The sequence below is a fragment of the Andrena cerasifolii genome, chromosome 3, assembly GCF_050908995.1.
Source record: "Andrena cerasifolii isolate SP2316 chromosome 3, iyAndCera1_principal, whole genome shotgun sequence".
NCBI lineage: Eukaryota > Metazoa > Arthropoda > Insecta > Hymenoptera > Andrenidae > Andrena > Andrena cerasifolii.
In genome coordinates, this window is record NC_135120.1 from 5,711,251 (window position 1) to 5,737,440 (window position 26,190).

At 35.7% G+C, this 26,190-nt stretch overlaps 2 protein-coding genes across 2 annotated transcripts in view; both read left to right on the forward strand.

Moving 5' to 3' along the window:
- Positions 1 to 5: 5 nt before the first annotated feature.
- Ubi-p63e (Polyubiquitin-63E) lies at positions 6 to 8,089 on the forward strand. The gene is given in 3 exon segments (XM_076808937.1): positions 6 to 159; positions 2,224 to 4,376; positions 7,100 to 8,089. Coding segments are annotated over 2 exon segments (2,985 nt in total). The 5' UTR covers positions 6 to 159; positions 2,224 to 2,230; the 3' UTR covers positions 7,939 to 8,089.
- Positions 8,090 to 24,545: 16,456 nt separating this feature from the next.
- Positions 24,546 to 26,190, forward strand: part of LOC143366966 (uncharacterized) — a 520,650-nt gene continuing 519,005 nt past the window's right edge. The window contains exon 1 of the mRNA XM_076808473.1: positions 24,546 to 24,654. Within this exon, the coding sequence (XP_076664588.1) occupies positions 24,606 to 24,654 (49 nt within the window). The 5' untranslated portion in view covers positions 24,546 to 24,605. The remainder of the gene's footprint in view (positions 24,655 to 26,190) is intronic.

The following is a 26,190-nucleotide window of genomic DNA, read 5'->3' on the forward strand; positions in this document are numbered from 1 at the left end:
GCATGATCAGTACAACTTTCTGTCAGTGACATAAAAGAAACGTTCGCTGTATGTTCTGTTCAGTTCTGCGAGCTGCTTCAGAGATCTTGTGAGAGTACTAACAGCCGAGTCAAATTTTACTGCAAATTCTTGCTGCATTACGAGCTATTCCTACGGAAGGTAAGAATTCTTGTCTCCGTCTTTTATTATTGAAACTTCCTCACTATTTAATAATAAGGTATTTATTGAATTTTCACTTGTTCTTCTGCGGAATTGGATATTATAATTACAAAATGAGCTATCTAAAACGGGTAGTTCATGTCTCGAGGAAAATTTCAAAAATGTGCAGTATAAGATATTCATATTTGTTTTAATACATAAATTACTAGTTTACCTTGAAGGTGTCGACCTAAGCATTGCTTTGTGAGCTATTTTTAAAGCAGTTTCGAAACACCATTATATTTAGAGTACCCGTCAATACAGTATTAGACTTGTGTATTATAAGAATGATTTGTTACTTTTGTGTGAAATAAAAGATACATAGATTTTCAAATAAATCCGTTAAATTCCTGCTGCGTAGTAACGGGTAACAAGATGGCCGCTATTGATTAGTCCGATACCGTTGAAGCAGTGCATTCACTCAATTTCAAGCTACGCATTTTTACACATTTAACCCACCATATGTATGCATATTTGTGAAAATTTTCTATAACCCTTCAAGTTGCGCAATATACAGGGTGAGTCAACTAACTCTGCCGCCATAAATTACTTGCAAGCTGTTTATTATATGAAAAATGTTTCAAACGAAAGTTATATGATGTGAACGTTTCCTCTGGGAAACTTTTTTCACCGAAAATTTATATGGATCGAAAGCACGTATCAAATAACATACAAAAATAACAATTTTGAGTTTAGGAATCTATTCGTTGAAAAGTTATGAGGCGAAAAAGTTGCAAAATTTTTACATATTTTTTAACCTTTATTGTGACAGTTACAGTGGTTGTCGGATATGATTCGTTGTTGGAGGTTGGAGGGGCAGGAGTATGTAGTTTCTTTGTTTTTTCGAAACGGTTACATCCAGGGATTTCGACAGCATAAATACTTAGGGTGTTTCGAAAATACTTTAAAATACTTTTTTTACATTTCGAGCAAAATTGTCTTTTTATATCATATTTTTAAATGCTGCACACCCTCCCCTCTGTACAGTATTTCCGTCGAATTATTCCGAAACAACGCATTCCACTTTCTAATTTGTCCAGGGTATTAGTATTGATTGGGGCCAGATTAGTGCGGGGGCGCGCGAGTTTGGGCATAACCTAAAATAATTTTTTCACCCGGAAAAGTAGGAAGAGGGTGCGTTTTTAGTATCCGAAGGTCTGTGATTATACTCACCAATGCAACCGTGCCAGGCCCGTCGCCTACTTTGTATAGTATTGGTTAAATAAAAGTATCCATTCAAATCGAAGCATAATAGTTGGTCACATTAGGGGTTAGAATATACGTGAATATTTCGCAGTCCCTTTCACTTAACAACTTTTTACTGAATAGATTCCTAAACTCAAACTTGTTATTTTTGCATGTTGTTTGATACGTGCTTTCGATCCATATAAATTTTCGGTGAAAAAAAAGTTTCCCAGACGAAAAGTTTACTCGTTATATGGAACTTAGCAGGGGCATACAATGCAATAATTAGTTTTTTTATTTGTTCCCGCAATTCGAAAGATTATTGAACGCTGTATTAATTTTGCAAGTAGTTCCTTGTCGTAGAGTGAGGTGACTCATCTTGTACACTCTGTTAATGATAATACCAGGTGCCATCAAATGGGGTGACTTTCACTTTTGAAAGAAATTACTGTGGCATCTATTGTATGAAGGGTATTATTCGCAGACAAACTGTATCTTGAAGTAGGCAATTAAAGCTATCTCCATGGCACTTTGTCTGCGAATAAAGGCTGGAACAGACACATCGAGTAATTTAGTCGAGCAGCGAGTAATTTAGTAATTATTCGTGTATGAACACTAAAATTGAGTCAAGTACTTTTGTAAAACAATGGTAAATTACTAAATTACTGGCTACTCGACTAAATTACTCGATGTGTCTGTTCCAGCCATAACATCTGTTCTCCAATTATAATAGATGCTAGAGGAATTTGTTTAACAATCTAGTTTTTGGTCAACGTTATCCCATTTGATGGTAACAACAGTTGGTTCATTATCCTCACTTTTTTCTTAATTGTTTCTTAGATAAAGAATGCAGATCTTTGTGAAGACATTGACTGGGAAAACAATAACCCTAGAGGTTGAAGCGTCTGATACAATTGAGAATGTGAAGGCTAAAATTCAGGACAAAGAGGGCATCCCGCCAGATCAGCAGAGATTAATCTTCGCTGGAAAACAACTAGAAGATGGACGTACACTGTCAGATTACAATATACAAAAAGAGTCTACTCTCCATCTTGTACTCCGACTCCGTGGTGGAATGCAAATTTTTGTGAAGACGTTGACTGGTAAAACAATAACCCTAGAGGTTGAAGCGTCTGATACAATTGAGAATGTGAAGGCAAAAATTCAGGATAAAGAGGGCATTCCGCCAGATCAGCAGAGATTAATCTTTGCTGGAAAGCAACTAGAAGATGGACGTACACTGTCCGATTACAATATACAAAAAGAGTCAACTCTCCATCTGGTACTTCGACTCCGTGGTGGTATGCAGATCTTTGTGAAGACGTTGACTGGTAAAACGATAACCCTAGAGGTTGAAGCGTCTGATACAATTGAGAATGTGAAGGCTAAAATTCAGGACAAAGAGGGCATCCCGCCAGATCAGCAGAGATTAATCTTCGCTGGAAAACAACTAGAAGATGGCCGAACGCTTTCTGATTACAATATACAAAAAGAGTCAACTCTCCATCTGGTACTTCGACTCCGTGGTGGTATGCAGATCTTTGTGAAGACGTTGACTGGTAAAACGATAACCCTAGAGGTTGAAGCGTCTGATACAATTGAGAATGTGAAGGCTAAAATTCAGGACAAAGAGGGCATCCCGCCAGATCAGCAGAGATTAATCTTCGCTGGAAAACAACTAGAAGATGGCCGAACGCTTTCTGATTACAATATACAAAAAGAGTCAACTCTCCATCTGGTACTTCGACTCCGTGGTGGTATGCAGATCTTTGTGAAGACGTTGACTGGTAAAACGATAACCCTAGAGGTTGAAGCGTCTGATACAATTGAGAATGTGAAGGCAAAAATTCAGGACAAAGAGGGCATCCCGCCAGATCAGCAGAGATTAATCTTTGCTGGAAAACAACTAGAAGATGGACGAACACTTTCTGATTACAATATACAAAAAGAGTCTACTCTCCATCTGGTACTCCGACTCCGTGGTGGAATGCAAATTTTTGTGAAGACGTTGACTGGTAAAACAATAACCCTAGAGGTTGAAGCGTCTGATACAATTGAGAATGTGAAGGCAAAAATTCAGGACAAAGAGGGCATTCCGCCAGATCAGCAGAGATTAATCTTCGCTGGAAAACAACTAGAAGATGGCCGAACGCTTTCTGATTACAATATTCAAAAAGAATCTACTCTCCATCTGGTACTCCGACTCCGTGGTGGTATGCAGATCTTCGTGAAAACTCTGACGGGCAAAACAATCACTCTAGAAGTGGAGGCGTCAGATACCATTGAGAATGTTAAAGCCAAAATACAGGACAAAGAGGGCATTCCGCCAGATCAGCAGAGATTAATCTTCGCTGGTAAACAACTCGAAGACGGACGAACGCTTTCCGATTACAATATTCAAAAAGAATCTACTCTCCATCTGGTACTCCGACTCCGTGGTGGTATGCAGATCTTCGTGAAAACTCTGACGGGTAAAACAATCACTCTAGAGGTGGAGGCGTCAGATACCATTGAGAATGTTAAAGCCAAAATTCAGGACAAAGAGGGCATTCCGCCAGATCAGCAGAGATTAATCTTCGCTGGTAAACAACTCGAAGACGGGCGAACGCTTTCTGATTACAATATTCAAAAAGAATCTACTCTCCATCTGGTACTCCGACTCCGTGGTGGTATGCAGATCTTCGTGAAAACTCTGACGGGTAAAACAATCACTCTAGAGGTGGAGGCGTCAGATACCATTGAGAATGTTAAAGCCAAAATTCAGGACAAAGAGGGCATTCCGCCAGATCAGCAGAGATTAATCTTCGCTGGAAAACAACTAGAAGATGGCCGAACGCTTTCTGATTACAATATACAAAAAGAGTCAACTCTCCATCTGGTACTTCGACTCCGTGGTGGTATGCAGATCTTCGTGAAAACTCTGACGGGTAAAACAATCACTCTAGAAGTTGAAGCATCCGACACTATTGAGAATGTTAAGGGGGGAACCTTATGTAAATGGTCTGTTTTTCAAGAATTTTTTTTTGGAAAATGTAATGCGCAGATTGATTTAAAATTTGAAATACCATTTATTAACGTTATAATGTAAAAAAATATATTTTTTATAAATTTTAATTGTTAATAATAATGGTGCAATGGCGGCTTGAAAATGGCATCCTGTAAATTCGCCGTGCAGTGTACAATGCACAAAAATGATCTGAAACAAAAAAATCAAAATGGAATAGTTACTTTATGCAAAAACGCTCAGCATGACATTTTTCTTTTATTAAAATTTTCAAAATTGCAAAAATGGCGAAGTTTTGAAGAAAGAAACGGATTTTCGGTTATGAACAATTGTTAATAACAATATTTTACATAAAAAATAAAGAAATCGGAGCTCGTCATGCTGAGGCCAATTATTTATAGAATATATATGCCAAGTTTCATAAAAATCGAGTAATTAGTTTTTGAGCTACGTTGCACGGCATGCGAAATTTTGCGTTTCGAGAAAAATGCGTTTAAAATTTGAGTAACAGAAAAATCGTAATTCATTTTGACTTACCGCAGTTTTTTGTTAATCTGCGATTCCAGGGCCATAAAATAGATCTTCCTCTTCTTCAAAAACTTGTAACTCAGCCGTTTTTTCTTCTTTTCGAGAAGCACAAGCCTCTTTGGCCCAAGGAAGGCTGCGGCGCTCCTGCTGTTGAATACGGCGTTTGTCCTCATTTTCGGCAAACCTTTTGCTCTGCTGTCCAATTACTATGCTAAGTTGTTGCATTGTTTGAAGGACAAACGAAAATCCTTCGTTAAACAGGCCGGCAGCCAAAAAAGCAGCTATTTCAACAATTTTAATACCGCAGTTGAGATGTTTAGGTGCTAAACGCCAAACGATAGCGTTAAAGCTCTCGTTAGCATTTTGCGTATGTCCACCTAAACATCTCTCTAACAAATCATCCCGTGACAAGTCTTCATAAATTGGGCGAATATGTTTTTGTACATCTTCGTGTAATGGAGGTGGATGATCAAATTCTTGCCCCGAGGCTTGTGCGACGCGCCACTTACACCACGAATCGGCGCCGGGGGGACAATCGTCGTGCTGCGGTTTTTTATTTGTCGAAGATAGGTGATGAAATGTTGCCATTATCGCCTTTCTCATCTCAATCACAGAATCACTGTTACGCCTAATAGCGAGACCGTAGTATTTTGTTAATTTTTTTATTAACACGTCTGTCAGTTTTCCTTTTCCTCCTAATTTTGCACTCTTTTTTACATTGCGCAACCGACTGCCCATCCTCTTTTCCACATGTCCAATGCACTCGTTCTTTTTAATTTTGAAATTATGACCATACGGTTCAATATCGAGTATAGCCTTGAACGTCTTAGCGTCACCGTCTCCTATATAATTACTGTAGCGTACTCCGTGTAATTCTTCAGAGCGAAGAAACATTTCAACTACAGCATCTACTTCCATCTTACCCGAAGACCCACTGTGATTTACTGCACAATGCCCATCTTCTTTGTGCTCTAAATATTCGGGATTCTTTTTATCGTTTTTATAAAACGTACATATTTGGCAGTAGCTACTTTTCACCAATAAATCGATGACTTTCCCCGTGTTATAACCGATGAGCGTCGTTACACCGTAGTGTGAAGAAAATCCTCGCTTTTTCCAAGAGCCGTCTCCAGATACTTTGAGTCTTGTCAAGGGTTGTTCCTTTTTTTCATTCAATTGTTTTTCTTGTTCAACAGCTTTGTGACACGTGTCATTATACATTTTTTGCGCTGCGGTATGTATATGCTGTATAATGCCGTCATAAGCACTTACACTCAATTCACAGCCTAAATCCATCATGCCGCAAAATATATTTATTCCTTTACGTGCCACGCCTAGTAAACGCATCACAAACACAATTCTGCGGTTAATTTCGAAACTATTATTTAGAAATGGTCCCGAATTGATTAAAACAGTTCCACACGCACATGTAACGGCGATTTTAAAACCTAATCCACGGCTGCCTGTTTCTCCATATGTTTGTTTTTGTTTACACGTTTTGCACACAGAAATATCTGATATTGCACTAAAAACACTTATGAATTCTATAATTCGGTAACAATGTGTAAAATTAATAATTACATCTGCCGACGTAGCTTTTATTTTCTTAGCAGAAGAGCTCGTTCCTTCGCCTCCGCTCGTCTTTTCACTTTCTATCTCAGCACTCTTAAATTCGAATTTTTTAGGAGCTTTTCGCCGTCTGGGACGATTCGGACGATAATTTGGATTATTATCTTGCAGCTTTCGACTCATTTTCAATTTATTCGTATATATTCGTATAAGGCTCTGTAAACGACCGATTTCACTCAAGAGACGCTGCTGAACTGACAATGAGCGAGGACCCCTCGCCGAAGGGGCATCTTTTTCAAAACCGTTATACACACAAATGTACACGTATAGACGCCGAAAAAGGCAGTGCTATGGTGGGTCTAACAACTGGTGTACATTAGTATAGGTTTTAACACAGTTAGAAGGGACAGAAAGGCCGAGCGCCCGACGAAGGCCGACTACCTGAGCCGCTCCGCCCAATACAACCGTTCACTTTATTTTGAAAATAACGTACAAGAACATCTCTGATCACTTTCTAACTTTTCTACCGTATTCCTGAGGAAATTTCCTATCGATTTAAACAAAAAAAAAAAAATGTTCAAAAATTTCATTTTACACAAGGTTCCCCCCTTAAAGCCAAAATACAGGACAAAGAGGGCATTCCGCCAGATCAGCAGAGATTAATCTTCGCTGGTAAACAACTCGAAGACGGGCGAACGCTTTCCGATTACAATATTCAAAAAGAATCTACTCTCCATCTGGTACTCCGACTCCGTGGTGGTATGCAGATCTTCGTGAAAACTCTGACGGGTAAAACAATCACTCTAGAGGTGGAGGCGTCAGATACCATTGAGAATGTTAAAGCCAAAATTCAGGACAAAGAGGGCATTCCGCCAGATCAGCAGAGATTAATCTTCGCTGGTAAACAACTCGAAGACGGGCGAACGCTTTCTGATTACAATATTCAAAAAGAATCTACTCTCCATCTGGTACTCCGACTCCGTGGTGGAATGCAAATCTTCGTGAAAACTCTCACAGGAAAGACGATTACTTTAGAAGTTGAAGCATCCGACACTATTGAGAATGTCAAGGCCAAAATCCAGGACAAGGAAGGTATACCACCAGATCAGCAGAGATTAATCTTCGCTGGAAAACAACTAGAAGATGGCCGAACGCTATCAGATTACAATATTCAGAAAGAGTCGACTCTGCACCTCGTTTTAAGGCTGCGAGGTGGAATGTAAATCTTTGTAAAAAGTCCTACTGGGAAGACCGTTACTTTAGAAATTGAAGCATCTGTTACAATTGGGAGCGTTAAATTCATAATTAGCAATAAAGAAGGCATTTCACCATATCAGCTGAGATGGATCTCTTCTGACAAGTAGCTTAAAGTTGGATTTAAGCTTTCTGCTTACCATATTCAGGAAGACTGTACCCTACAGTTATATATTATTTGCTTTAGAGTTGGAAATTAATGATTCCTGGTTGTCATCTCGTTTTAATACCTAAAATTGTATGGTATAAATAGAAATAAAGTTTTTTTTACTTTTTATTCCTAATAGCGACTGATCTTGTGATATTTATGTTAAATATATACCCTCATAAATAAATGACTCTTTAATAAAATGTTATTCTAATTATTTTTTCCACTGTGTATCCGTTTGTATGATTTATATAGTATGATGTAAAATTTCCTTGGTACACTCATAATGTACAGAAGAGAATGTTTGAAATATGTTTCGCAGCTTAGTAGTACCTATTATATAACGTAAGAGATTTGCTTATAATTTACAACTACTCATCATTACATGTTTATTAAATACTGGTGTGTTTCATAAATCAGTTTTAAGTAGCGGGAAACTTGTTTCCACTAGCCAATTATAGATGACGGCTTTAAGTTAGTATTCTCATTGGCGAGCGGAAAAAAATTTTTTTTAGGATGTTTTGGAGGAAGAGTATGGGGGCAAGCAATTATAAGTGTTCAAACAAATTTGTACAATATGTTTACAATACTTATATATTTTTTTCTTTTAATAATATGGATATAGTCAGATAGAAAGAACCGCCAAAGTATGAACTGCGAAAAAATGTTCATTCGATGACTGACATAAAATGTCATCACTACGTCCCCTGAATTAAAGATTTCAAGTACCCTGAAACCAAATCTGATAGCACAGTTTGCCGGCAGATCCGGTGTGATCTGTGTTCGCATTAGGCTACGGTTCTGCCGGCAGGTCGGCAGCAGTTCAGCAGCAGATCCTGCTGCCCGTCTGACATAGAGACACTATAGTAATTCCAATTGCTTGAAATATTCTTCGGTTTTGCCGGCACCCATTGAGCTCTAAACATACGTAGATAGTGAACAGAGCAATGGCGGCCGGTCCGAGAAAGAGGGAAGATAACGGGTGAACCTATCTCTGTCTTACAACAGGCTATGGATGTATAGTGCAGGTGAGTGAAGTTATCTGCGCACAACATACGTATATAAAACAGATAGTACAGAGTGAGAGGGATAATAGGAAGAAAGATAGGTTCACCGATTATCTTCTATTTCCCTCGGACTGCTGTCGCCTCTACTTCTTCCCACTGCTGTTCACTCTCCAGGTATGTTTAGAACTCAATGGCCGGCATGCATAGGCGGACTCAGGGGCCTTTCATGGAGGGGGCGAAATATGTAAAAGTACATAAGTACATTTTTGAACCTTCTGTTACGAGATTTAAAATTTGCTTGTAATTTATATTTTAATATTTCTATCTGATACTATAGCCTAAATAATTAAATTCACATTAATTATTTAGACAGAATAATACACAATGTCATAATATTTTTCTATTTTATTACTCTTTGGGGGGGGGGGGGCGATCGCCCCCCTCTGGATCCGCCCCTGCCGGCACTCACTGCCACCTCAGACCATAGACATATATAGATGGAGCGTGTGCTGAGGAGGGTTGCAAGGTTCGCCGTCAGGGGATGGTGATACAGGCGAATCGGGTAACTCCGTTCCTCTTCGGTGCTATTCGGAAATGAAATGACGTTATATATCTATGAGGGATACTTATTCGAAAAGGTTAGGTATAATTATACATACACTCCAAATTTCGTATATCATGTAGGTTATATATATTTAACAAAATTAGTAAATAGAATGAAGAAGAATGATTTTTTAATAAAATCGTATTTATAGATATTTGCAATAATAGTTATATTTTTAAAGATTTTGTAAGCTTAAAAAGAATATAATGAAAATTGCTGATATAAATTCGCGCATACATAAACATAATTAATATGCATAAATAATTATATAGTAAAATATATATATATATATATATTTATTTATATATATATATATATTTATTTATTATTTATATTTTCTTTCTCCAACTGTTCGTAGTTTTTATTTTTTCTGCGATTTGCCCAACCGCTTACTACGCAATAAGTCATTGTTACACTCAGTTAATATATAATTATTATATATCACGACCACTACGACGCTTTAGAACAGCAACAGTGGTTATGTTTCGAACACAGCCAATTAACAGCAATTAATGCTAAACCGACACGAACCGAATGCATCCGAAGCTAACCACCGATTTGCCTGTAAGGTTTCTAGCTTTGCCCCTTCGATCTTATGTTCCCCTTGCCCACAGTCTTTTCTTCCGCTTCGTCTATACAGGGTCATCCGTTAAAATTGCAACCTACGTACGCGCGAACAGACGAAAATGGCAACACCGCCTCACGGACGCATTCCACTACAACGACCACTAGACAGCGGTGATGTCCGAGCTTCGAAAATTTTAGGATGGTCTCTTTCAAATTAACTGCGCAAAGAGCTGTCCGAATTTCCCGGCTCACAAGGGAAGATGCCGAACCCGAAAATTAAAAAAATTCTGAAACTTTGTGAATATGTAGGGGATTTCTTTCTGATTACAACGTGATTTTTTTGCTGCCCAAATTCACTGAAAGAGGGTGAAATTAACCCCCGAAAATTCGGCTATTTTCCGATTTTGTGTTATATCTCGCGAACTGTAAGAGATAGAAAAAAATTTTCAAGATAAAAGTTACTTCTTTTAGTTAGATCTAACATTTGGAAAAAATACTATTTTACAGTTCACGAGTTATAATACGAAATCGAAAAATATCCGGATTTTCAGACGTCAACTACACCCCCAAGAGTAAATTTTGGGCAGCAAACAAAAATTACGTTGTAATCAGGAGGAAATCCCTTACATATTCACAAAGTTTCAGAATTTTTTTAATTTTCGAGTTCGGGATCTTCCCTTGTCAGGTAAGCGAGCCGCGCGCTCCGCTTTTATGATTGGCTTACCACTCGCACCCCAGATTACTGTAATGAGGCTTGAAAACAATGTCGACTGGTCTCGTACCCGTCTTAATTTAAAAAATTTTAGCTACGACAGGGGTGACCGCGGCGCTATATCCCTGTTCAGACACAAAAATTATAGAAAAAAATTCAAACACCACTACAATCAAAGATATGTCCCATTAGGGGTTGTTCTTAAATTACGTAAGGCTTTTTTTGGGAGGGGGGAGGGGGTCGCGAATTTCTTACGTTTTCTTACAGAGGGGGAGGGGAGTGAGGTAGCTTCTTACGTAATATTTTTCAACCTAATTTTTAATAAATACAAATTCTATCATTAATGTTCCAGAAAAGTAGTTTTAGTCTAAATTTTACGAAATCGAGTTAAATGAATTATATAAACTTTTAACAGAATTTTAATAACTGAAAAAGTTAAATGTGAAAAATATTACGTAAGGAGGGAGTTGCAATATCAAATTTTACGAATTCTCATACTGGGGGAGGGAGGAAGTACGAAATCGCGAAAATTACCCTTACGTAATTTAAGGACGGCCCCTTAGTTACCCGTTACGCCTGATCTATGCATGCACTGCATTCAGGATAAAATCATAAAAAAGAAAACCAGAACAATAGATTCTGAGGTCTGCAGAAGTAATACATAATTGAATAAAAATTTAATTTCTCAATTTCGGAAAGTAATGGTACAGAAACAACTAGCCTATTGTTTATCAACACCACGAATTTTAAAAGCAGCATTAAATACAGTATCAAATAAACAGCAAAAGCTTTTCACAACAATTATGGTTAAAAAATTGATAACAGAAAAATTAAGTAAACGTAAAATATTTTAAATTATCTAAAATTAGAAGGGAATACTTTTTCCCCATTTTGCGGCGCAATTTGCATTCCGACATCTTGTATAGTTCAAAAGTTATAAGAAAAATGCTCCAAATTCTTCAACCCGGGCCGGGAAATTTCAAATAGCTCTTTGCGACGTTAATTTGAAAGACACCATCCATTTTCAAAGCTTGGGCATCAGTGCTGTCCAGCGGTCGCTGGCAGCCCTCCGAACGCCGGGCCGGTGAATGGATGTAGTGGAATGCGTCCGTGAGGCGATGTTGCCATTTTCGTCTGTCCGCGCGCGCGTAGGTTGCAGTTTTAACGGATGACCCTGTACAGTTGAAAGTTTATTGGTAAATAAATAAAGGTTAAAACTTTATAAAAAAATTAATTATTTGTTAAAATATACATATATTATGAAAATTACGGGGGGCCAATAACTGTCATATGAATAATGTTGAATGGCAGTAATTGGTCAGGCGGCCGGCAACTTTTTTATAATCATGGTAACGGTAAAACAGTTATTACCCTGTTCATTAGCGGTATTGAAACGATCATTATTAAAATGATTCAACACTTACATAATTATAGTACAATTAAATAAAAAGAAGAAGTACTATTAGGTATTCTACATTGTATAGTTATATTTTAAGTTTCTTGTGGTTTGAACTTTAATTGGTGTATTCAAATTCAATTTGATTATTAAATTTATTTAATTAAATTGGTGTTAAACATTAAATTGTGATTACCTAGTAGATAAATTATAGAAAATTTTTATTTTTTAGTAGAACTGAATTACCCTACAGTAAAAAATGCCGATATAAAAAAGGTGATAAATATGGGAAAAAATATACAGATGAACAAATCATACAAGCTGTAGATGCTGTGCAAAAAGGAATGTCACAGCGTACAGCTTCCAAAAAATATGGAGTGCCACGATCTACCATGCAATTTAGAATGAGTCCCGCCGTTTCTAAATCATCGCCAGGTCCACCTCCTGCATTAGGAAACACATACATACATAAGATACATCCATTTTTTACCCGACTGCGGCACGCAAAGGAGGGTATTGTGTTTATCAGGCTATGTATGTATGTCCATCTTACGCTCTAGAGTCTGTACGGATACACCGATTTGGACAAATGAGGTGTCTTTAGAATTGTCTTGTCGTTCCGAATGTTATAGGATATAAAAAAAATAAAAAAACATTAAAAAAAAAATTAAATAAAAATTTAAAAAATTAAAAAACCCGACTGCTTAAAAAACATTAAAAAATTAAATTAATAAAAAAAACATTAAAAAAATTAAATTAATAAAAAAATTAAATTAAAAATTAATTTTTTTAATGTTTTTTAAGCAGTCGGGTTTTTTAATTTTTTTAATTTTTCTTGTATTGAATAATTTTAATCCTATTTCTATCATCACATCAGATAACATTTTCTTTTAGGTTATATTATGCGTCAAATAGTGGCCAATCACTGTCGAACCGATTGGACAATTACTGTCATGACCATGCCAATAAATATATTTCTTTGTAGTCAACACATTTTTTTTATATTTTTATAAATTCTTGATATTTTTTTTTATAAAGTCTATTTATTTTTAGATTATTAGGGTTTTTTCGTACTTATTTATATTGATTTTCATTTCAAATTTACTAAAGTCACATATATAATTCACTATTTATGTGACACTCTTGCTTAAGGGGTTAGGCACCTTGCACGGAGCAAAATTGCAGTCATTTTCGGCATTTTTTTTTTAGAAAGATAATAAAATAAACAGAGAATTTAATATGAAGCCTGTTATTGTACAACTCTCGCCGGAAAAAATCGTATTTTGTTTTCCTACAAAATGATGGCGGTAGAACCGTGATACGCAAGATCTTGAGGAGCGACGTTTTCCACGGTGTCCAATTTCACGGCAATCATATGGTAACAATGGAGTAATTTGTCTTTCTTTTCTTCACTACACCCTGCATTGTTCTTAATTCATACAGCCTGACCGACTCGCTGTTGTGTTAAATCACACGAGACTATTTTTAACGAATTCAGCTTGAAATGATATAAATCAATTTTTCATGAAATTTCTCATTATGGTCCGAATTACGTCGTGCTTGGTGTTAGTTTCATCGGCGAAACATAAGGAATCAATTGACGTCGTTTTCGCAAAGATCTGATGAGAAATGCGGAACTCTTGGACATTTCTGACTTTTTAATGGTTTTCCAACCGTTTCGAGGGTTGAAACTTATAAAATACGGTGAAGCACTGCGGGGGGTTGTCCTCGCCACGGGGTACCAGGTGGCACCTCTTTGATAGGCGTCGCTGGAGAATCACCCTGTATTGGTAAACAGGGTGAGTCGGAGGGTTAAGCTGTATGTTTATTTAGCTAATCACACCATCTTTACGACTGCGGAGTGGGCTAAGCTAAGCACAGAAGTTGGCGAAGAAAGTCACAATGGCACTTTCGACCTCTCCGCATGCGTCATTCGTGTGCGCTCAGCCTGTTCAGCGTATACACATTCAGGTCTGGACTGGGCTTAAGGGGTTATACCTAGTCAGGCGGTCGAAAAGAGGCGAATATTTGTGAATTTTTTTTGAAGAAGCGGAAGCGTATATTTTTTACAGAACTTTTTGCGTTTAAAAGAGCAACATTTAAAGAACATTTGGTAATTTTTTCGTAGAAAAATATTTAAGTTTATAATAAAATAACAAGCGACATCCAAGAAGCATTTTTAAAAATTTGGTTTTGCGGTGAGCATTGCCATTCGGAACCAGATTATCTAAAATCAAAAAACAAAAAAGATTTCTTTAGTATATTAATGTATCCTCAGGTTGACGGAGAGAATTTTTCGAAATATTAAGTTAAAACAACATGGCAGCTATTTAAAGTTGAAATCCTGAGTTTTTTCTGCAAAAATCGCGCGAAAAAATCAGGCTTTCAACTTTAAATAGCTGCCATGTTGTTTTAACTTAATATTTCGGAAAATTCTCTCCGTCAAGCTGAGGATACATTAATATACTAACTCAATCTTCTTAGTTTTTTGATTTTAGATAATCTGGTTACGAATGGCGGTGCTCACCGCGAAACCAAATTTTTAAAAATGCTTCTTGGATGTCGCATGTTATTTTATTATAAACGTAAATATTTTTCCATGAAAAAATTACCAAATGTTCTTTAAATGTTGCTCTTTAAAACGCAAAAAGTTCTGTAAAAATATACGCTTCCGCTTCTTCAAAAAAAATTCACAAATATTCGCCTCTTTTCGACCGCCTGACTAGGCATAACCCCTTAATCTCTCCGTACAAGGTTATAGCGCCGCGATCAACCCTGTCGTAGCTAAAATTTTTTAAATTGAAACGGGTACGAGATCACTCGACATTATTTTCGAACCTCATTACAGTAATCTGGGGTGCGAGTGGTAAACCGATCATAAAAGCGGGGCGCGCGGCTCGATTATCTGGGCCGGGAAATTCCCAATAGCTCTTTGCGACGTTAATTTCAAAGAGACCATCCTAAAATTCTCGAAGCTCGGACATCAGTGCTGTCCAGCGGTCGCTGGCAGCTCTCCGCTGGGCCGCACAGTGGGACAACCTGCTCCTTTTTGTGTTAAAATCGTAGAACTTTTGATAGGAATAAGATAGAGTAATGACTCTTTCTTGAGGTTAAAGCTATGGTGTTGCAGAATAAGGAAAAAATATTGAGAATATACGTCAAACAAGTTTGGACCTTGAAAATCTTCGTCAAAGTTGAAATTTTCGAAGAAAATTTCGGTTTTTCCGTTACAACGCGTGATTGTATTTTTTTCTTGACTTGTTATACATCATTTTCTACAGATTTTGACGTATTGAATTCGAATCTGTTCGCAGAATTTGTCTAAGCCTTTAGAATTTGAAGAAAAATGCGATTTAAGGGGTTACGCTCATAAGGGATGTTCGGCAACGCGGAAGTTCAAAAAATTATGAAACTCGGTGTGCAAGTAGAGTAGTTGATCCGTAACTCAACCCTATTTTTGTTGGTGTGATAATGCAATTTTTGGGGGTGAAATCATACCTTGAAAAAAATGCAGAATTTTCTTTTCCGTGGAATATTTCGAGAATGCTGAGAGATATCGAAATGAAGTTAAAACAAAAGATACATCGTTTTCTTATATCTACAAAACCGCGTAAAAATAATTTTAAAAAAATCCATATTTTTCAAGTTGCCCCCACCACCAAGCCTTAAAATTGAGTTTTTGTATTTTGTAAATATATGCTGAAATACCTGTGGATAATCTCTTTTCATACATATAAATACTTGATGCGTTATATTTTGTTTGACAAACAAATAAAACCTCTATTACCGAATTTGAAGTCCATTTTAGCAGTTTCCATTAATAAAGTGGTTTCTGAAAGCCATATTTAAATTATTATTTATATAAAGTTTAGACAGCTTTCAATTATTTAAGCAAGACTCGTCGCTTGTTGTACATGCTGTATTGTTTGATTTCAGCATATATTTACAAAATACAAAAAATTAATTTTAAATGTTGGTGGTGGGGGTAACTTGAAAAATATGGATTTTTGAAAATTATTTTTACGCGGTTTTGTAGATATAAGAAAACGACGTATCTTTTGTTTAAACTTCTTTTCGATATCTCTTACCGTTCTCGAGATATTTCACGGAAAAGAAAATTCTGCATTTTTTTCAAGGAGTGATTTCACCCCCAAAAGTTGCAATAAGGCACCAACAAAAGATTGGGTTGCGTTACGGATGAACTACTCTACTAGCACTCCGAGTTTTATAATTTTCTGAATTTCCGGGTTGCCGCACCCCTTGTGAGCGTGACCCCTTAAATCGCATTTTTCTTTATTTGAAAAATTTCAGATTTGAATTCAGCGCACCAAAATCTATACGAAATAATGTATACCAAGTCAAGAAAAACCTTCAACCACACGTTATAACGAAAAAACCGAAATTTTTTTCTCGAAAATGTCAAGTTTGACGTTGATTTTCAAGGTCAAAACTTATTTGTCATACACTCTCAATATTTTTCCCTTATTCTTCAACATCTTATCCTTAACCTCGAAAAAAATTCATCCCTCTATCCTATTCCTATGAAAAGCTCTACAATTTTGACACAAAAAGGAGCAGTTTGTCCCACTGTGGGCCGGTGCATGGTTGCAGTGGAATGCGTCCGTGAGGCGCTGTTGCCATTTTACAAGTTCGCGCGAGCGCGGGTTGCAGGATAAAACGATGACCCTGTATATGTACCTGTGAGAATGTAGAAAGATTTGGAAAATTGAACACGTAATATTTTTATTTGTCTTTGTCTTTTACTTACTACTTTAAATTCTTTGATATGTACCCACGTGTTTTACGATAAGAAAATACTCTAACGCTAATACATTATACATGTATGCACAGGCAATTTTCCCAGACTTCACATCGACGTTATGAAAAAATGTATGCCCTGCGACCCCAGCTTGCCTCACCATCCCTTATTATCTTTGTTTCCACTAATCAAACCGAGGGTAAGCATGTTACTCGGACGTCTCAATGTATTTTGTAGAAACTGAAGGAAATTAAACAGGGTGATGCGTAATCGCCATTGGCACTGACGACGTACGGCCAGTCTGCAATTATTTATACTTCAGCTGCTTCGATGCATGCAGGCGCGGCGATTCGATTAAAATTTTCACGCGGTGACGAGACGTGAACGAATTTCCGAGCGTTTCAGCCGCTGCACGGTAGTTTAATATCGCCGCCAAAATAACGAGAATTACCGCTAAACTCTGGTGTACTTAAAACGTTCCATATATGCGAACCTGGTCACTTTTGTCCATTACACTACGCTTGCTATGATTATTAATAGTTTTAAAGGCTTTTTGGAATTTCATTTCTTCTTTGTTCTTCGAAAGCTTCCCTTGTAACGATCGTTGTGTTGGTATATAAGTGTATATTTGTGTATAAGTGTATATGTTGTAAGAACACATTAATATTTGGGAAGATTTACACTTTATAATCCTGCGTGCAAAATTGCTAAATGAGCCGTTTATTTTGAAAGTGGCGCAAGTCCATTTATGTTCGAATCGAGATACTGATGGGTTTGCGTTGGATTAAATTTAAAAATATGGGTAACAGATAACAGAGTAGTATAATTTTTTTGGGTTTCCAAGGGTGTCAAATTTATCATCCCAATTAGCATAATTAACATTATTTAAGAAATAATATGTGTTTGACTTACGCCACTTTCAAAATCAATGAATTGACGTTTTCAGTTCTTAAGAAAACAAAAGTCCATAGGAAAAGTAAATTTCCCTTGAAATAAAAATAAATGTACGCACTTTTATGTTATAAAATCGAAAAGAAATATTAAACTTTTATTCGTTAAGTAATTTTTACATTAAAATTAATAATGTTTTATTAATTATTATTCAGTCTTCTCCAGTTTTTGTATGCGGGAGTGATTTAAAATAATTATGGTGTGCAGGTGGTATATTATATAATAAATCCATTAAGTCCTTATATTTTAGATTGTCTCGTTTTTTATAGTCCAAGTCGCGTATTCTAAAAAATTTTGTGCATTTTATCTGTTTGCTGTAATTTTAGTTGCGACTGCCTTATGTCCCGCAGACATTTACTTTGAAAATCCGTCAGCGGATCGAAAGTGAAATTTGAGATTAAATTGTTTATAACAAATTTACTGCACATTGATAATTAAACTGCTACCTTGATAATTAAACATAAAGCTGTGATCTCAAAAAATTTTATTGCACAATATTTTACATATCCATTTGAAACTCTCACAATGGGACTTACGCCACTTTCAAAATAAACTTTTCCATCGCTTCATTAACCAGCATATTTTCGTTTTACGAAATTTTAATGATTTTAAATACATTAGTAACAATTTGCTTCAGAATGAAAAGATCATGTAGAAATGTAACTATTAAGACAGCTAAATCGATTTTTTTGGAAAATGGACTTACGCCACTTTCAAAATAAACGTTTTTGTTTAAAAGTAGATCACATACTACGAGATTTTCGACTGCATTTTGAACTTAGTAAATTACAGAAACACTAAATTTTTATTGATAAGTGCTGATCACTGAAATACACTTTATTCTACATTTTCTTAGATAGTGATCAAGGGTGTCTGCTTTAAAAAGCTTAAGATTTTCTGTTAATTTTTGGTGTCACATTGTACTACTTTTTCTGAAAATAGTGCCTTTGTTCTACTACGTTTTTCTCCTTCAGCGATAGATACCATAGTACTGCGTAAATATGTTGCTCGTTAACGCCCTTAAGGTAGTTCCTGAATAATCTACTAAAATCAAGAATTCTTTCAAATTTCGTGGAAAACAAATTTGGAATACAAGAAACCCTTGTACAAAGTTTAAAATCGATTTACCATATAGTTATCTAGAAATTGTTAATTAAAGTCGATGCATTTACCACAGTGGCATATGGCAGAGTCGAAAAAAAGAGGGTTATAAGGTGAAAGTCCCAATTTCTGCTCAAGTCCCCATTTCTGCTCATTTCGTATTTTTCTTATTATTATAAGCGTTGCGTTTGTACTATAGTTCAAACAAAATAATTCTAAATTATTTGAACATTTATGCGAGTGTTCACGAGGTTGGGCCCAATCAAAAAGTTCTTATTTAATAACAAAAACAGATACAGTATTGCGCTCTGGATGTAGATTTTTGTACTATTTTTAATTTTTTTTTAAGTAGAAAACAGGTGATTAGGTTTAGGGCCAAGTGAATCACCGTCGTGTCCGCATTTCTACTCACCAAAATTTTAGCAACATAACCTCACAATTCAATATATGCTGTAACCTCTCTTTCTATTCGAAGGCATTTTATTTTTTGTTTATCATTATTTTATGCTTTACTGTTGCGTTATAAAACATCTCCGTAAAAGATGTAACTTATTTTAACCTGAAAAGGCAATATTATGTGAGCAGAAGTTGCTACAAATGCTGAGCAGAAATACGTACATTTGGAGCATTGTATTTAATTACAAATTACTAGTAGTTAAACATCTTGAAATAGCTTTCTGAAATAGTTTTCGACTGGTTGATTTATTATTAAAGAATTAATCAATTACTCTGCAAATTTGTATCGCAAACAAATTTTTTACACCTTCTTTCCGACGAGTAACCTCTTAAATGAGCAGAAATTGGGACATTCACCTTAGTTTCAGTTTTTCTTCTGAAACAGGAACACTATATTCAAGAAGTGTACCAAAATTGGCAAAAAAGTACATCGAAATGTCAGCAAATGTATTTATTAATTTCTGCAAAACTGACCACATCATAAATGCCCATAAGAAATAGGTTTTTTAGAAACAACGTAGAGCAGTCAACGTGGCAACGTCGCAAAATCGATATGTATAGACATTTAAATAGCGAACGACGATTCAAATTCATATGAATATTTTTCCTGAAATTTTGGTTACAAAAAACGCTCCAAATGAATGCGACGTTGCCAGATCTGCTGCTCCAATTCACTACGCTAACCAATTTAATATTCTATTTTCGTATTACAATTATTTATATTAACATTGAATTTTTTAAAATATAAATACATGACGTTAAAAATTATTATTATTATTTCTATAGTACCATACTACTTTATATTTATCGTTTATTACTGAACTCTAATTTGACTAACATAGTTGGTTAGGAGCTACCTTAATAATTCTTCGTATCGCATTATTACTTTTTTCAAAATTGTGTCTTTTTTACTTATTAGAATTGGAAATTATATTCAGTACCGAATGGCTCCTATAGTGCGATTATTCTTACTTTTATTGTAATCAAATTTCGCAGCAGTGCGGAAAACAAGTTAGTGTTTCGTTCTCGCCACATTAATTACCATAAAATTCGAAATATCATTTTTCATTATTTAAATGCGTTATGTTATTCTTTTTAGGACTCTGTTTTATTTAATTTTCCTCGTATAGAGTTGGAGCAGGGTAAAATGTTTCGAGTGTAAGTAATTAGTATAGTTTAGTGCAATATAAACTATTCTAAAAGACATTACAGCTTTTCTGGCCAGGATGTTAATTTTCCTTCTCGCTCTCTCGGCCTTACTGACACCATTTCCTCTCCCGGGAGGTGTTTTGAAAATTCCGTGATAATTTTCTGATAATCGCGCGTCCTAAAGTCGCGCGAGTGTCGTGAAAAAAGGGTTGCAGGACTACGGCGTAATTTACTCGATGATAAGCTGTGCAATTAACTTCCATGCAGACCAGATTAAACTTTTGATTAAATCGTATCGTCCATGTGGTTTTCCTAAACGTAATTTAAGTTTCAGATAAAAGTTCTGTTAAATAGTATGTCTTAAAATTTGATGCTCAATATTATATCGTAAACTTCAGCTTTCAGATGGAAAAGATAATTCTTATACGAAACGTTTGAGTAATGTAATTTACTATTTTGGATATTAGATTTGGATATTTTGAGTATTAATGTAATTTACTATTTTGGATATTAGATTTGGATATTTTGAGTATTAATGTAATTTACTATTTTGGATATTAGATTTGGATATTTTGAGTATTAATGTAATTTACTATTTTGGATATTAGATTTGGATATTTTGAGTATTAATGTAATTTACTATTTTGGATATTAGATTACAATATTGTAACGAAAACAGTATGTGCAAATTTCAAGTATAGATAAGTAGAGTAAAATGGATTGTGCGACTCTAATTTTGGAAAGCAACGTGTTCCTACAAAACACCCCTTCTTATGATGAGACATTCCTCTATAATTCTTACACATACTTGCGATTGTAACAATAGTATAAATCTGTCAGCGTCCGCGGTCACATGTAATAATAACATAAAAGCAGGAGTAGGGTAAACTATACAATGATTGGCACCCTAAGCAGAAGTCCGAATTGGAATGTCTATATTTTTTTGTGAAGTTTTTATATGGTCCTCATTTTCAGTTATTATCAATGATTATGGATTTCTCGTTAAAATAAAACTTCTTGAGCACCTATTAAGTCTTTTATTTTAAAAATATTCGATAAAAAACAAAAATAGGCATAAAAGTACAATCATTGGCACCCTAAAATTTGAGGTTATATACAAAAACATACGTAGTCAAAAACGAAGTTTGAAGTGTTTAAACAGACTATTTCATTCGCTATTAAATACCTACAACACTTAGTAAATCTGTAATTCAAACCATTACTTAGTTATAAAGCGACAAAATATATTTACCTACCCCTTATCAAAATGGGCTTTGCAGTGTTGTAGTGAAAGAAAAATAAAAAATTGTAAAAAAGTACTTTTTAAGCTTGTACTTCTTAATATTTTACTTTTTAATCAGGAGTGCCAATGATTAGTGCAGTTTACCCTATATACTTTTTGATATTAATGTAGGTGAATTATTATCAAATATTCTATATAATTTACCCTATGTAATTGTAATTATAAAAGCGAATCAAAAGATAATTCAAGGTATTGTGGAAAATGATGACAATGACAACGAAAATATTATCTATCGTTGAAAGTCTTCAAAATATTCCTTTCCTTGAGGCACAAGAAGAGTGTAATTTTCCGTATACTTAATATTAGGGTTTGTCGGTTTTTAAAAACCGGTTTTTATTTTTTAATTTGTAAATTTAAAACCGGGTTTTAAATTTAAAAAACCGGTTTTTATTTTTGAATTTGTAAAATTCGAAAACCGGGTTTTAAATATAGAAAACCGGTTTTTATTTATGAATTTGTAGAATTCGAAAACCGTGTTTTAAATTTAAAAAACCGGTTTTTATTTATGAATTTGTAGAATTCGAAACCCGGGTTTTAAATTTAAAAAAACTGGTTTTTATTTATGAATTTGTAGAATTCGAAAACCGGGTTTTAAATTTAAAAAAGCCCGTTTTATTTATGAATTTGTAGAATTCGAAAACCGGGTTTAAAATTTAAAAAACCGGTTTTTATTTATGAATTTGTAGAATTCGAAAACCGTGTTTTAAATTTAAAAAACCGGTTTTTATTTATGAATTTGTAGAATTCGAAAACCGGGATTTAAATTTAAAAAAAACTGTTTTATAAATTAGAATTAATATGCAGAAATGAATTAATTGTTTAATTAGAAACATTTTTACTTGAAACTCGCCTCGGACACAAGCATATTGTAGCACGTAACAGTTTGCTCATTACTGTAAAACTGTATTCCCGAGTTCATATTTTCATATTTTACACTGAAAAAAAATTATATTTTGTGCGAATTTTAGTATTTTTTTCATTTGATTTTGTATGCAGTCTATTGTGTTATATCTTTGTAGATCCATAAATATTAAATGAACTAAAAAATTGTGCTGATTTTAGTTAAATTAATTTTAATTTATTTTTTTGGTTTTGTATAGATACAGTAAATTTTATTTTCTTATATTTTTGTAATTCCACAAATATTAAAAAAACTGAACATTTTAAAAATAAGTACAAATATTTGTTTACTATTTTAATTATATATTTTTTGTGAAAATTCGAAAACCGGTTTAACCTGCTTTTGGGGACTAGTGGAATTCGAAAACCGTTTTTTCCAAAAGTTGGTTTTTGTATAAACCCTACTTAATAAATAAAAAATTTACGTTATTCGTCCTGTAGTTATTTGTCCACCTCAGCTATTCATATTTCTGTTATTCCATTTAAAACGCAGAACGAATAACGTCAGACAAGAAAAAAAAAAGTTCTAGTATCCAAAAATCCTTTTATCCGAACAAATGTGTCCCTCTTCTTAGCAGCTCTATTGTTTCAGTTGGATGTTCGCCAAAGGATAGGGTAAACCAACCAGTAATTGACCGCATACCAGTTCATGACCATTAGGCAAAGAAATATCAATTATAAATATAAACATTATCATACATTTATAAATGAAATGTAGTCACACTTTTAATATCCTACATTCTCAGTTACGCGCATTAAGCAAACACTAACAAGTACAATTCTTATTAAAAGCCTGCAGTCATTTACATGACTCCCACTCGTTTTGCATTTTAAAATAATTTTTTTTAAAATTACAATAAGAATAAGTAAACATTTTTATAAAAATTTCAAGAGAAATAACTCTAAATGCAATTTCAACAGTTATTTTGCTGTTACACAAAAATATATCCAACCATTAATCTCAAAGATCCATAGATTCAACAATCATTCGATCATCCACCGGTTGGTTTACCCACTAACTTCAAGGAATCCGCTCCTGTTCGTTCTATAGCTGGCCGCGGGGAAGTCGTTGGATTTCCGAAAAAGCAGAGCAGCCGCGCTGGCTGGAATCTTATCGTTTCGTTGCCGCACGAGTCCGGAGGATAGTGTCTGAAAAGATCTGCGATAATTCCACAACGGTTTCGCCACGAGGACATGGGGAGCACGACGTGTCTCGCGGAACGTGTATCGCGTGTTGCCTAATGGTGGAAGGAAACGTTATCCAGAGGCGGGCAATGGACGGGCATTACTGTACGGCGTGCCCTGGTAGGGCCGGGAGAAGTCAGCCTCCGGGATATGGACTCGTACTCAGTCTTCGAACTGGCCTCGTACCGCGCTCTATGCACAGTCTGTCACACAGGCCCGCGAAGAGCGGCAGCTTAGTTAACAACACCGCGTGGTGCTCCGACATCGCCTACCCCGGCCAGCACGTTGTCCACATCATCCGCGCCGCGTTCCCCAGTGTCGCGCAATTGCGTGAGTTCTTTATCCCGAACTCGGACGTTCCAACGACTCCGACAGACTTAAAGACACATCCCCGTTCCCCCGCCGAGTGTTTCCGCTTTAACGCTAGGACTATCGGTTGCTCGTGCTTGATACCTCAGCTCGCTGACTTACCCGAGACCGCGAGGACGACAGCGACGTCCAGAAGGGGACCTACCGGGATTTACGTGCCTTTGATCGATCTGGAATCAGACGGACGCAAGACTGAGCGACTGGATGCGGTATCAACGAAAGGAACAGCCAACCGAAGCGACAGTTTTCGAGGAAAGACCATGGGCGTGCTGCTGATCGGATTGCTGCCCCTGCTCTCCCTCGTATCGGGTAAGGTGATCCGTATATTGCTGCGTTCCGGGGCCTTTTTTGCTCTTTTCTATTCCTTGGTAGGAGTGAGTTTCAAAGCAGAGTAGGCGATAAGCCGATGGAGAGGGAAGTGTTTAGTAAGGGCGAAAGGATTCTTGGTAAATTGTGCAGCAGCTTCAGAATTTTTTTTTTTTTTTTAAATGTATGGAGGATTGATATTAAGGTTGAGTTTAATTCGCCAGCAAGCGTTGTAATTTCTGTTAGCGATCATTGGTTGCCCAGCTCTATCCGCTGAACTTCGATGATTCTAGCGGCGGTGAATTTAATTGCTGCCAATTCTGGGTGATTAACTGCGAGTGTTAAAAAATATTTATTCCCGCACCGCTTGTCGCGGAGCATCGATAATTGCCGGTTACTTTATTCCGCGAGCCCGAAAGTGAGCGATGGAAAATTCTGGGCGGTTACAAGAGGCAAGTATTTTGCCGAGATGTTATTTGGGTATGTCGAATATGTAGTTGTTTGGTTGGTGTTAATTATCCAACTGCTGCTCGGATGTCTATGGAAACAGTGTTTAGAAAAAGGTTTAGAATTGTAATTTTGTATAGTGTATATTATGAAAAATTATAAGCGCAAAATTTCCTTTGATTATTTGTAAATTATCTTTGCTGAAATTGGATACACCTTATTGCAAGTAGTACAGTAGATGGCATTAATTTGATAATAATATTTTTATAAGCACTTAAGTACACAATTACGTTTCAATTACGGGGACCTTCTGACCTAGAGCCCGAAAAAATAGGTGATCTTTAGGAATTAATTAAAGGAAAACTACGATATATAATTTAATGGGACTTTTTGCATTGTACTAAGGATGTTTTAAATTATAGAAATATATTTTTTGTTTTATAATTAATCATGGCAGACGGCACTGGGGAGTCGTTAAAATCAAGGCGTCAAAAAATTGATCCAAATCGGTGGGACTTGTATCTCCGAAAGTTATTATCCGATTCGACTGAAACTTTTCTTATTTTGAAGAATATACTTCTGGCTAAGAGGGACATCAGAAAAAAATACAAAAATAACATTTTTTTAGAAAATAACGACACTTGAAGTTTGAAATCACTTTTCCCTATAGTTTTCATCCTTTCAACGCCTTTCAAAATTATAAATTTTCACTATTTTGTAATTTTGTCTGCTATCTCCCTAGCCAGAAGTATATTCTTCAAAATAAAAAAAGTTTCAGTCGAATCGGATAATAACTATTGGAAATACAGGTCCCACCGTTTTGAGAACACTGTTTCGAGAAAAACGCGTTTAAAGTTTTACGTGGGCGGTTGTTGCTCAGGCATTTGCCGCTACTCAAATGCCTATAACATCGGGAATATTACGAATTTCAACAAATACTTTTAAACACTTATTCCTAAAAGGTTGAACATTCGCAAAATGAAATAAAAAAAAATCGACTTTTAGACCGGAACCTCCCCTTAAAGTAGAGTTTATACAAAAACCGACATTTCAAAAACCGGGTTTTCGAATTCCACTATTCCCAAAAAACCG